The 14,103-nt window shown below is 42.9% G+C and overlaps 1 protein-coding gene across 1 annotated transcript in view; it reads left to right on the top strand.

The window, feature by feature from the left end:
* Positions 1-14,103, top strand: part of LOC119383971 (transcription factor E2F2) — a 46,459-nt gene that overhangs the window by 21,168 nt on the left and 11,188 nt on the right. The window contains exons 4-6 of the mRNA XM_037652254.2: positions 685-962; positions 1,741-1,855; positions 12,980-13,163. Coding sequence (XP_037508182.1) covers positions 685-962; positions 1,741-1,855; positions 12,980-13,163 — 577 coding nt within the window. The remainder of the gene's footprint in view (positions 1-684; positions 963-1,740; positions 1,856-12,979; positions 13,164-14,103) is intronic.

The raw sequence follows: 14,103 nt of genomic DNA, 5'->3' as shown, positions 1-14,103 counted from the left end.
GTGCATGTCTTAGTGCAGTTGTTTATCTGAGACACTTTCTATATATTGCTCACTATTTGATGCTCAATAACTATTTAATCTGTAACTTGTGCGTGTAAGGTTACTTCAAGTCGCATATTATTTGTGCTCATTAGTGGTTCCAATATGCACCATACCGTGTTTTGGTTTTGGGCACAAGTGGCTGCTTATTGCAGAAATGTCACTTCACTTGTTTGCTGGTAAAGTGACTCCAATCTAAAACATTTTTTATCTAACAGTTATGCCATGTTTGCAGCATAAAAGTGGAAAACCCAAGTGTTGCATTGAATTACATGTCTTGTACCCATAGTTTTCTTTTGTATGGGAAGCAATAGGTTTTGGCTGCATATGTGAGCTACGAAGTCTCTGGGACATTTTCGTGCTTTTGTCTTCTGTATGTGGTAATGCAGGAAATCGCTGCTAGGGTACGTGAGTCATGAGAAGATGAGCAATAGAAAGTATGGTCCATATTTTGTGTGATTTCGCTGCATATGTGTTGTACTTTATGACATGTCATAAGTGTGGCAGTAGTTGGTTGTAAAGAAACCAGTCTAAAGAGGGAGATGTCATTCAGGCATGTTTTCATTGTAGCTTGCATGGCAGTCCTCTGATAACATTGCAGTGCAATGCTGACGGAGGCAGTGCACTGTTATTTTTTTTACGCAGGTGGTGGATTTAAATAAAGCATCGGAGCTGCTAGGCGTACAGAAGCGGCGCATCTACGACATCACAAACGTCCTCGAGGGCGTCGGCCTCATCGAGAAGAAGTCCAAAAACAACATCCGGTGGAGGGAGGGACGGGGGGCGGCCACTCTGAACGGAACCAGGCAGCGCATTCTGCAGCAAGAGGTTGACGAGTACATCAAGGTGGAACGCGAGCTGGACGAGCTGCTCGAAGGCGCAGTGTCTGACCTGCGAGGGATTGCTGAGAACGTAGATCGAAGATATCCTTTGCAGCTGTTGATCATGAGTGCTGATATTCCGTTCCTTAGGTGGCTGTTCAAAAGATGAAAATTGTGCAAACAGTTCTCTAGTGGCAGCAGCCATAGTAGCACGTAAGCACAGTTTCAGCTTCACACATTTTCATTTGCAATGCGGCTCCATGCTAGCACTAGTCTGTGTTTAGAAGGCCAAACCTTTGTACCTGTCGGCCTTCTTGGATGCCTGTCAGGATGTACAGGTCTGTTTGCCCCACATATTCTGGAAGATGGGTTCACACACCCACATGCTACGGTGTTTGTGGAGAAAGCTGTTGAAAAACCATGGTTGAGGCCAGCAGGGTGGTGGGCAGTGGTGCTAGTTTACGGATGTTTGTGGTATCTGGTATAGTAGTAGGCCTATGCAGGATAAAGGTCACATGTTAGGGCCACTGGGCATAATGGATGATGATATAATAGCCCACTGCTTACACGTAGGGAGTATGGAATGTTGCCAGACCTCGAATGCTCCTTATCTCATCCCAAACGCGCCCCATATTTATCATATCAACCAGGACGTCAGGTTGCTGTTCTTCCTTCTCGTTGAAATTTTCTTTCTGCCTTTGCTGCAAGATAAACTTCTCTTGCATGGCATGGCTTGTAGCGTCTACTGTCACTGCTGCTGCTGAAGTTTCTTCGCTCAGCCGACGCTCAGTAGCAAGGTAAACTGATGGTAGAGAGTTCTCGTATCGCATGGCACTTTGCTGAGGCAGTGTGTGCATTAGGCCTTGACTCATATGTGCACGTATGCCTATGTGACGTATCGTGACCTGCGGAGCATCAGCAGCCTGGCTGACCAGACCGTGATAGCAGTCAAGGCACCTCCTGAGACACGGCTAGAAGTGCCTGATCCCCACAAGGTAAACCTCCTGGAGCCCTTTTCAAGAGAATATGCATGAAAATTTTGCTGAATATCCATTATCTCATCTGCTAGAAGAAAAATCAATGCACTGAGGAAGCTTAGCAGGTGAGGTGTTGCAGCGTTAAGCCTGAGGCATTCGGTTCTATTTTCAGCCATGACAGCTGCACTTTGATGGAAACGGAATGCAAAAAATGCCTGCATACTTCATTATTCGTGTGCAATAAAGAGCCCCAGGTGGTCAAAGTTAAACTGAAGTCCCCCGCTGTGGTGTGCCTCATAATCATTGTGGTTCTGGCATGTAAAACTACACAGCTTAACTTAATTATAATGTTTAATATTGTGTGCTGCCTTTGTGAAGATGCTTTGGTAACAGCTTGGGTTCCTTTTCTTTTGAAGAAATGGTCTGCTGCTTCATAGTCTGCAGACTGCAACATCAAACTACAACTTGTACAAGTTTCCTGGAAAGATTGGCTCAGAATATTCTTCCACCTGGCTAAATTTCGACCTTTGGATGATTTAGGGACCCTTTAAAGGGGTACTGACACAAAATTTCGCGGCCGAGAAAGCCTGCTGGATCGATTCCTGTGTACGTGTGTGTACCATCTGCAAAATATCGACAACGAATAAAGCTTGGAAGGTATTTTATATGAATTTTGAAGTTCGCGAGCGCGATCCAGCATTATAGGCCGCACCTAGTGCAATGACACCCTCGGAGGTGACTCGAGGTGACCCCCCTACTTCCCCTACGTAAACGTTTCAGCCGGTACAAGTTATGATGACGTCGTGGCCGCCATTTCTGTTTTGACGCGCTTCCCGACTAATCACTCCTCGCCAGCGGGTCAAACCTGAAGTGATTCGCCACGTCGAAAATTCCTTCCATCCCCGCCGCAAGAAAATCGTCGCCATCAGACGACGATGAGCCCGACGACGACAGATCGCGCGGAAAGGCGTCACTGTTCTGTGTGCTCACGTGACCGAGCGTTTCACTCGCTAGGTGGTGATAGTTGCACCCGGCGGCTTGTCGTTTTTGGAGCTCTGTCAAACCGAAACAGGCTGTGTCGGTAATGAGGAGCTTGTAATTAATTATCTGTCACGCGCTGCAGCAAACCATGTGCCGTGTTATGACTAACAGGCCCCCAGCAACACATTGCAGCAAAAAAACGCGGGGCGAAAAGTTTTGTGTCAGGACTCCTTTAAGGCAATGAATGGATGACATTAAGATCCTTTGTTGTTTATAAAAAATGCCTTAATAATCTCTCTTAATAACCTTTCAGGGTTTTCTTGTTAGATAGTGGATAAGGATATTCTGCTATCCCGTGCCTAGTATCCTGGTTACGTTTTACTTTTGCTGTCTGTATGTCTACTATGATGACAATGCTTAGTTGTGCAGAGTATTTGGAGTTTATTGGCTATGAAGGGCCCAGGCTGGGTTGGTCACCACATGCTCGGTTTGTGTATTTATTTTATGTTCTCGTTTTCTTCGGTTAAACTTAATTTGAAAAGTAAGCGCTGTGCCATGCGCTCCCTTGCTTTCCTCTTCTGTGTTAGTCGCGCTGTTAGCCATGATGAAAAATACAAAATCTGGCTGCCATGTTCAGACCTTTTTCTTTCTTTTTTTCTGAATGTGTGGAGCCGACTAGATGGCAGATGTGCTTTTGAGTTCCAGCTTAGTGATCTCCTGTTGCAGGAACTTACTTTACAGGTGCACTACAATATAACTCAAGCAGTGATTGCTTTTCAAGAAAAAGAAAAAAAAAATCGTGAATTTTTCTCAAAGGTTGTGGTTCCAGCCTTGTGTTTGTCACTTTTGTGAGCTTGAATTGCGTTTAATTCTATTTTAGCGCACATCACCCCGAGGTATGCATTAACGTGCTTTTTCTCTACAGCTTTTAAATACCAGTTGTGTAAGAGTGCAGTGTATGAACAAAGCAAAATGTCCGTGTGAACTGGGCAACTTCGGGCTTTCAATACTCTCCTCTGTTAGGTTTTTGAGGGTCAATATTCTTCAGAAGATGCATCTTCTAGAGCGGATTTTTTTATGGCAGTTTTAAAATCCTCAGCAAATGATGTATGAGAAAAAAATCTGTAACAATTCCTTTGTTGCAAAAAGAAAGTTGTAAAATATTTTTGTTTGCAGTGTGCAGGACTTATTCTTGAATATATGGGGAAAATCTCCCGAGTATTTCATCATCACTGCCATCCATTGTTAGGCCATATTTAAGTCCACTGCGAGACAAAAGAATTGTCCAGTGATTGATAATGACGCCCCTGTCTGATGCCATCACACTCCATCTTATGCCTCTGAATTGCAACAATTTTCTCACACCACCAATCTCGTTCCATCCCTGAGTGGCACCTTCCTTCTATTACCACCGATTCTCTTCTCTGGGTTAGTTGAGTATAACCCTCACGCTTATAAATTTTGTGTTTGACCTTTTTCAGAATGCAAGCAGCTTGTGTACAAAATAATTTATCTTTTTTGCGACCAATACTTAGTGGGGTGCTTCAAGGAAGGACCGCCGCCTTTTAACTTCCAGATTAAGAACGTTCGTCATGAAAGAAGGTAAAGCCTGCAGACATGAACATAAGAGAAGAGAGCCATACAACGCAAACACCAATTATCGACTGAAAGGGTGTAGAATTTGTACACTGAGAAATAGACACAAAGCCTTAAGGAGTACTGACAAAAAAATTCTGCATTTTGTTTTTTCTGTTGTAATAAGTAGCTAATGGCCCCCTTATCCCGGCTGGAAACATTATTTGCTCGAGTGCATGACAGGTAATTATTTCGAGACTGGTACGAAAGAAGAAACAGCTAATACAATCCTTTGTAATAAGTCTGATCATATAAATAGCAGCCTTCCACAATTGCTTTGCACATGAAAAAACCGAAATTGACCGCCTAGTGAAAGAGGTATACAAACTAGTACTAGGGACTCCCATAGGTACGAGCATGGAGCTCTTCCTAGTGTTAGGACTCCGCAGTACTCTGGATGACCTCATAGAAGCATAGCAAATATCTCACGTGGGATGATTAACCAAAATCAAAATGGGGCGGCCTATACTACGCAAGCTAGGAATGTATTACCACACTCAGTATGGGGAAAAGAGGACGATAATGAGAGAAATTCACGACAAAGTTCTAGTACCAAATCTACCCAAAAACATGCATCCAGGTTACAAGGGCAGACGCACGAGTAGAGCAGAGAAAATGGTCCAAAGCTGTGGGTCAGATGAAAGAGCAACATTTGTAGAGGCAGCGCAGTACCCAAACAGAAATAGCTGTGTGGCAGTAGTCGTATATCACCCCCAAAAACTCCTTACAAGCATGTCAGTTAATACCAAACATTTCGAGACAGCAGAGGAGGTAGCCATTGCACAAGCATTGGTCTCCACAAATGCTTGGTACATCATTAGCGATTCTCAGGCGGCCATTAGAAGCTATGCTAAGGGTAGGATCTCCCCTGAGGTGTGGCACATCATCAGTCAACGAAGCAGAATTCTTAATTCAGAGAAAAACGATAGGCAATTGCTCTGGTGCGCAGTGCGTACGACTCCAGGCATTCCTGCAATCAATCCTAACGAGGTAGCACACCGCGAAGCTTGAGGTCTTGCTCGCGGAGCTGAGCAGAGAGTGACTTCCATCAGTTAGGGGAATGGAGATCTGGAGAGGAAAAGAGAGGTGAACAGGATTTAGTGATATTACCAAATTCTCTCGAAATAGGAAGTTAATATTACCACCGCCTCACACTGAGCTTAACAGAGCAGTCTGTTGCTTGGAGGTGTTTAAAACAGAAACCTATCTAAATCCCTTGCAGTTAAAGACTTTGTAGCTCGAGATATACGAGAGCGATATATGCAAGCTATGCAAGTCTGCTGGAGCCACCCTTCAACGCATGTTGTAGGGATTTAAAATATATCAAGATAAAATGGCAGTCTCCCTTGAAAATCTGCGTGCGTGGTGGCTGGCCGCGCTGCTCAGACCAGCTGTGGCCAGTCCAGCGAGCCATGGAGGCCATCTCGGTGGCCCCAGGCCAGGGCCTTTCAATTGCTGGATTCCGAATGAAGTTATTTCACTCACTCATTCATGTTTTTTACCGTCCAGTAGCATTTTCGGTTTCGGAGAGCAGCGAGAGAGGTGGTACCTGGATGGCTTGTTTGTATACACAGCTGGCCACTAGACCACACAAAACAATGACATGCATCGCAGCACTTGCACGTGCGCGCCGCATTGACAACTGTGGCAGAGAGCACACGCAAAGGGCGTAGCAGCCAACACTAACTTGTGACATATAGCTGGTTGTTGGTTGTTTATAGTCAAACCTTGTTGGTGTCAATGTCACAAGGTGCTCCATTTGTACTCAGTTGTGGGGCATACATTTCAAAATTGATTTTAAATATCTTCGAGGCTATACAGTCAAATCTCGTTACAACGAACACCACATTAACGAACATTTCAAATTAACGAACTTTTAAGAAATCCCGTGCCGACTGCTTATAGTTTCAATGTAAAAATATTTCACTACTACGAACTTCAGAATAACGAACATTTCAGAATAACGATCGTTATTTAATTCCCGTGTAATCTTAACAACACCTCAGTACTACGAACTTATATCCCGAAATGCGAGGATTCTTAGATTTCAGTGTATCGGTCATGGCAGTCGGAGCTGTAAGGTAGCAGACGACGCAGCGCGAAGAGCGGACGCCCTCCCGCTAAAACCTGAGATGGCGCGGGAGGAGAAAGACGCGGACTGAGAACTTTTTTTTTTTTCCCCTCTGTTGAGGAGGCGACAACGCATCAGGTTTTGTAAAGGCTCAACCGCATGCGTAGCACGCGACTTTCGAGCGAATGCGACTGCGACAAACCAACACCTCCTACAAACGGGCTCCGTCGCGCTGCTCGATTGAAAACTATTGCGCGCACTCAGGCAAATTACGAAAAAGAATTACAGAGTAGATGAATGACAACATGCCAAATTTATTATTGTCTTGTTTGAGATAAAGATGCCATAAAAGCGTTTCGGGACTTCCTTTTTTCGCAATCTTATGTTTAACCGCGGCAGTAGTATCTGCTGTGATCCCATGGGGCGCCCGGAAGCGTACGCTGCCTACGCTACGTCGCACTTTGCAAACTGCGTTATGTTGGGGTTAGTCCACGAGGCGCATCTCGACAACGTTTCCTCTTGCTGTCATAGAACGTTTAAGAAAAGCCGCAGCGCCTCACATCGTTGCTTCGCAGGGAGAAGGGCTACCTCACACGACGACGATGTTGACATTGCAGCAAGCTACCACCAATGCAGCAAGCTACCACCGAAACATCAAAACGAACCGTCGATCATAAATAACGACAAAATACGGCCGCTGCCTCGCTCTCCGCGTGAGATGGGGCTGTAAATAAGGTAGTCTATAACTTGCATTCCTTGAAGTACGCGCCGATTGGAAGCATCACGAGCGAATTGCAACCGAAGCAAGGGTCAGAGATGCTGCCATGTTGTTGGATATCGTCATGCTCACTTCCGGGCGACAAGCGATGTTTTCTGGCTTTCCAGAAACCTGGGATGCTATCGCGGAACGATTCTATTTCAGATTCCAATGCCTTTCGTGCTTTTCGCGCTTGGCCAGTGGTCAGAACGACGGTCCGTCCGCGTTATCAGCGCGATCAGCCAGCCGTGTGGAATCGGAAATAGCATCGTTTCGCGATTGCACCCCTGCGACAAGCGACGGCGATGGATGGCCCTCCGCGACAGCAAATCCTGTCGGCCGTCGCTCAAAACTCGCGTGCATGCAGTTGGGCCTTAAAGGATTGCAGCGATGACATGGACGACGATGTCACGGTAGCACCCGAAGATCGCGACGAGTCCGTGTCGGCCACAGATGCGTTGGACTACTTGAGGAAACTCCGCATATTCATAGAAAAAAGAGGAACAGCGACCGAAGCGGCGGATAAAAATGCGGACGGTCTAGAATCGTTCGTGACGCAGAGTTTGTGCTGCACCCGTCAAAAAAAAAACGATCACGGACTATTTCAAATAAACGTGCCTTGTCTGACGTTCACGTGTGCATTGTTGTGAGAAACGAGTTCAAGGACGTACCGTTGCAAAGGTAGGACGTTTGCGTTACTGAAATTCTATTGTTATGGTAAATTTTTGGGCTTTCACTATAACGACCTTTCAGAATAACGAACATTTTTCCGCGGTCCCCTGAAGTTCGTTATACCGAGATTTCACTGTATTAGTCATTGATATTTTTTAGATGGTGTGTGTCCACACAAGTCTATCTCGCAAGTGCTATCACCTTCAAAACTTTATGTTGGTACTCCTGTCAGTGACACAAAACATGCCAGTTATGTGTAGGCATTTGTGTTGTCTGGTTCCTTCGTCTGTGTCTGCATATCTTGCCTTCTTTAATGATGAATTCCTACCAACAATCTCAACTTTCTGTTGTTTTAACAACACTGTTGATGTAATTGAATGCATAATTTATGCTGATGGTACACTGCTACCTTGTTATTTGAAACTCATACATGTGATTCATTTTTGTAAAGATTAATATGGCACTTGCAGTAAAAGCTCGTTCATTCGAACTTACAGCTAATTTGAACTGACTCCCTGGCCCCGGCACAGCCTTGTGTATTTCTATGGAGGGAAACTCCCGATAATTCGAATCTGTCGGTATCCACAACGGTTAATTCGAACTGGGAGCCCCTGGTTTTCATTATGAAGACAGTTCTTCACCTATGAAGAACTGTCTGTAAATGTGTCATATCGATACAACGTTATTTCAAGGCACTCACTATTCTATTGCAACAAAAATAATATGTTAATTTATGTGTGTTATAGTAACTAATCCTACTTAAGTTTTAATTAAATATATATTTATCCTGATGTCATTGATGCTCTGTTTTGGCATAAATAGAATGAATTATCAGGCTAGAAATATAGTGCAAGTTCCATTTTTGGTTATGTCCATTTTGTGCAAAGAAAAATTATACTTTTCACATGGTTCGCAGGAAGCGGCACATCGGACGTGGTAGCGCCTTCAGCAAAGTGATCATGTGCAACAGTACACTGCAGAATGAAGTTAAATACAGACAAATGTATTATGCAGGAGGGTAAATTTATCCAAAGCTCGATATACTATCTCGCTCTTTCTTAGCCCCTAGTCGATACAAATAGCAAAAACAAGTGGTGTACGCAATTGTGTACATAGCGTCTCAAAGGTTTAAGGCTCACTGCTCACATGAATACATGTCGGTGCTTGTTTCTGGCATATCACTGACAGATCAATTAATTCTGTTTGCTGTTAGAGTTCCATAAACTTAATTTACGAAATCACCTGCCACGAATGTGTAGTAGCGCTTAATTTGTAATACGAGTCCGGAGGTGGCTTCTTTGGGTTCTGCCAGCGCGGTGTGGTGCGATGTTCTTTCATTCTAGGGCCCGCCCGCTAATTCGAACTCCGCTTAATTGGAACAATTTTAGAGTCCCCTTTGAGTTCAAATTAAGGAGCTTTCACTGTATAAATATCTGTAGAACAATAAATATATTAGACAACAACTGTCACAAAAAAAAAGTATATGAGACGACGTCTGGTACAGTAATCGAAAAGTTATATTTAGGCTTGTGCGAATAGTAAATTTTAGGTTCGAAGCGAATAGTGATTTTGGTCGAATGATTTCGAATCAAATTCAAATAGTATATATCGCATATTATAAAGAACAATGAGCATATTTGTCATGACCCAACGAACGTGCACAATATTTTTTCTAAATTGTAACAAGCCATGTGCAAATGTCATTCTTTTTGGTTTAAAGAAAGTGGAAGCTACTTTGAATATAGCAGGATTTGAATTTTGGTAGAATGCAAGCGATAACCTGTAAAATACGTTAAGTTTTAAAATTTACTATACTTGGAGCATATGAGCTGGTATAATATGATGCTTTTAAACTTAAAAAATTGATGAATCGATGTGACGGTAATATGTTCATTTAACCTAGAAGTGGGGCTTTGCGGCAGTGCGGATTTTTCCTGGAAAGTTGTATTCACGGTGTAGCACCCCTCCACTGCAGTAAAGCCACCTTTACAGGGGGGTTACAAGCAGACTAATATACACCTATTCATTCTTTCGAATAGTGTATTATTCGTTCGAATATTCGAAGTGCTCCATTATTCGCACAAGCCTAGTTATATTTCAATGTAGTCGCGGCGTGAGGCCAAAGCGGCGCAGCCCGTGTGACAAATGAAGATTATGATTACAATGGTTTCTATACAGATGAAGATGAACTAAATAGTCAGTGCTCACAGTATATATATATATTTTTTTCTTGCTCCAAGACAGTCAGCAGCCATATTAACAAGTGCCTTTAGTTTTCATCAATCTATCGTTTTACCCACCACGGTGATCTAGTGGTTATGGTGCTCGACTGCTGACCTGCAGGTCGCAGGATCGAATCCTGGCCGCGGCGGCCGCATTTTCAATAGAGGCGAAAATGCTGCAGGCCTGTGTGCTTATATTGAGGTGCACGTTAAAGAACCCCAGGTGGTTGAAATCATATCGTGGATTTAGGATGTTAAACTCCAACAGTTATGATTAATCTATCATGAAAATAGCAGACACAGTTAAAGCCCTTGGTGTCCATAAACCTATGTCATGGAACAATCAAATGACCTGCGCAATTACATGTATATCACTGTCAGTCAGCATGCTTGACAATATTGAATTCTTTTGGCAAACAGCGGTTAAACTACTCACACCTAATGCCTCATTTTTATCTTAATTACTGCTTCGTTATGTGAGACAATGCTACACTAATGAATCTAACCCGCATGCATTACAAAAGAAAACGCTGGGTCAAGCGCATTCTTCTGTAATGCATGCATTCGGGTTAGATTCATTAGTGATGATGCGTCAAGCACGATTCGCCCGAAATGTTTGAACAACCAAACATCATTTCACTAGCAACACTTGCACAAAGTAGACAGGTGTATCACTCTAGATAGATCGTGTGAACCATGGAAAGTCCCATTCTTTTGTACAACATTTGGTGACCAAATGATTTTTCATTCCCTGCATTACTGAAAACACTTTGTGTTACAACTACCTAGAAATTGGCCAAGTTACTGACACAATATTAAACATCTTTCTGGTTTTGCAAAGTTACAATTTGATTCTCCAATGTTTAAGAATGTTTTTGAATTAGTGGTTTGTTTATTATAGGATGTGTAGTGTATACTACACTGCTGGGACAAAAGAAAAGTGTGACAATCACATTAAGGTATGAGGCCAAGTGTTGGAAAAAAAATTGTAAAAGGCAATAATCACTACATATTATAAGTCTACATTGTAAAGCAGACCTTTTAAGGAGGATGTTAGCATTATAAAGCAAGTCCTATTTTTGTCAATTTTTCATAATTAAAAATTCCATTAAAAGTGGGCCTCACACGAACAGTCCTAACTCAACTTCTATGCAACAAAAAAAAAAAATCTAATTTTTTGCAGAGACATAAAAGAAACTTTGGCCAGTGCAATGAACCAAAACAAATGAGATCAGATGAATACTAAAATTATAGTGATTAAATAACCAAGAAATTATGCACTAGCAGTAGGGGCACCTTCGTATAACAGGCAGCCATATTAAATCTTGTGGCACGATTTTGCTTATTGAGGTTCATTGCACACCCACTAATGTGATAAGGAAGTGTGCCAGGTTTTAATGAAAAATCTTTATTAGCAAAAGCGTTATGAATGTTCGCATGCGGAAAAATACCAAAAATGTTCTGAGAAAATCAACAAAAATGATTTGAAACATGTGCAGCGCTTACACAAGGTGACCTAGAGCCCTAAATCCTCGATATTTGTAGCTAGTTCCATCCTGGACCTTACTCTTGTGTGCCATTGCTCGAGTGGCAAATTTTCTTTTCTAGCTTGCTTTGCAGCATGAGTGCTGTGATAGGACGCTTTCGCGATGCAGTGCCGATCGTTTTTGAGGCAAGTTTTTGCAGTGTAGAGGCCAGGCTCGAAGCCAACTTGCTTCAAAATATCAAATGTGCTTCTGTTGCCATTATTAAAATGACGCAAATTTAATGATATTCAGGCTCACATATCTGTCCTTGAGGTGTACAACATTGCGCGTCCACCTGGAGAGATGTTTATTACTTTCATGATTAAAAAATGATGGGTTTACAACGCTATTAGAGCATTATTACATGTTTGCACTTGACATGAGATTGTTAAATAACCAACAATGTACTACATATCAAGCTAATTTTACGATGCACACAAAACTGGCACTTTTAGTTTTGGTTTCGTAGATGACGGGTGGTCTAATATTTTTGCTTGTATCTTTGGAAAGAAACTGCATAGACAGAAACTTTATGCAGCAAAATGATAGGCGATAAATTGCGCATTCAGCATGACCAAAAACAAAACAATGACATTTTTTTTTTAAATTCGCTTTTTCCACTTGGCCTCATACCTTAATGTGATTTTTGCACTTTTCTTTTGTCCCAGCAGTGTAAGTATGTTTTCTTGTGCTTTAATATTGGTGGACAGAACTTACGGTTTCAGAAGTTGTGAAAGTGTTGCCATGCTGCCTCGTAAATGATGCTTGAACTTCTCCAAGTTCTTTTTCTTTTTTTAAGGTGCCTCTTGTTTCTCGAATGAAAAAGTACAATTCTTCTTGTTGCTCTACTGTGAGCTCTGCGGAACTTGGATCAAACATTGGTGTGTGGATGAAGTTTTGAAGAAAGCTATGACAACATTTCTCATCCCACTGTAGGGTGATATAATTGTCAGCCACATGTCTGTCATTTTTTTAGAGGGGAAGTGACATCATTTTTAAAAAGATTTTGAGTTAACGCTAATGGCTAATCAGCCTTTTTATGTGTCACTTATGTGCTCCCAACATTACTTTCTGCTAATTATATCATTGTAAAATGCTCATAATGATTTGAATTCTTTTTTAACATTTTGTTCGCATTATGTCTACAAAACCTGAATCGGTGCTTGTGCAAGTTGCGCGGCTTTTATGTTTTTGTTTGGGCCTTTTCTGTTGTTTTCTTCTTCTTTTTTTGTGCCACACAGACAGGCTAACAGCTCTTTCGTGTGCCTCCTTGAACAGGGCCTGCAGATATGGCTCAAGAGTGAAAAAGGGGAGATTGAGGTGTACCTGTCCAACCCCGAAGATCCCGTGGGACTTGTCAACTGCGATGCAGAGGTCCCTGTGAACAGCCAGCCCTCGTCGTCCTCTTCAGGGGACTACGAGGAGGCACCAGCCCAGTCCGCTGTGGCCGGACCCTCCACGGGTGAGCAGCACTAGCCTGTCGGAGCATTGCCTGTGGTGTTGTTCGACACTGGTTGTAGATTCAGCTCCCAATATTAGATGGTGCCCACAATGTTTCATTGCTCATAGGTTTCTAGTGCGTACTGTCTCATGTCAGTGCCTGCTAAGGTAGTACTCCTGAATGCCTGGGTTCTTGGCTAACCACGTGTTTGATGTTCTAACTCAGATTTCGTATAACGAACTCGGGTGTCATTGTGCATTTTTGCTTGATGTCAGCACATTTCACCTGTCTTATGACGTGTGCAGTTACTTTGCACTGTATGGAAAGCACATCCTTCAAGATTATGGCAAAATGAACTGAGCAACCATTCAGACTGCGAATGGGGTGGGAGCAAAGCATACGTGGCAATAAGCCAACCGCAGCCCTTCAGGGAAAGCAGTCATGGGCACGTTACCAGTAAAAAGTAACAGTGTTACAGTTACAGTTACCTAAGCCAAAAAAGTAACTCTGTTACAGTTACATTTACGGAGTTTCCGAAAGTAACTTGTTACAGTTACAGTTACTGTGCAAAAGTAACGTCGTTACTTTTCCGTTAATGTATAAAATAATAGATCACAAATCAAATTATAGAATTTATTTAATAAGGGTTGCACGTTGTAAAACCCTAGACGAAGGAAACATAAAAGGGGGACCAACACCAGCAATCCTTTTGAACGCCTCTTACTTGAACTGGAAAACGTGGTTGATGTACTGGAACGGCGGCAGTATATCCTAAGACGTTTGTTAGAGAGTTTTAGTGCTGGGGACCCGCGGGCTTGGGGGCGCGTGGGTCCTTGTGCTCTTTTGCATTCTCAGTGGATGCGGCTGGGAGCACAAAGGAACGCAAGAGCGTGCGTACCCAGGTGGCTTTGGGTCCCCAGCACTAAAACTCTCTATTAACTGTACCCAGAAGCGCATGCGA

Source organism: Rhipicephalus sanguineus, chromosome 2, assembly GCF_013339695.2.
Source record: "Rhipicephalus sanguineus isolate Rsan-2018 chromosome 2, BIME_Rsan_1.4, whole genome shotgun sequence".
Lineage (NCBI taxonomy): Eukaryota > Metazoa > Arthropoda > Arachnida > Ixodida > Ixodidae > Rhipicephalus > Rhipicephalus sanguineus.
This window is presented reverse-complemented; position numbering and strand designations above follow the sequence as displayed.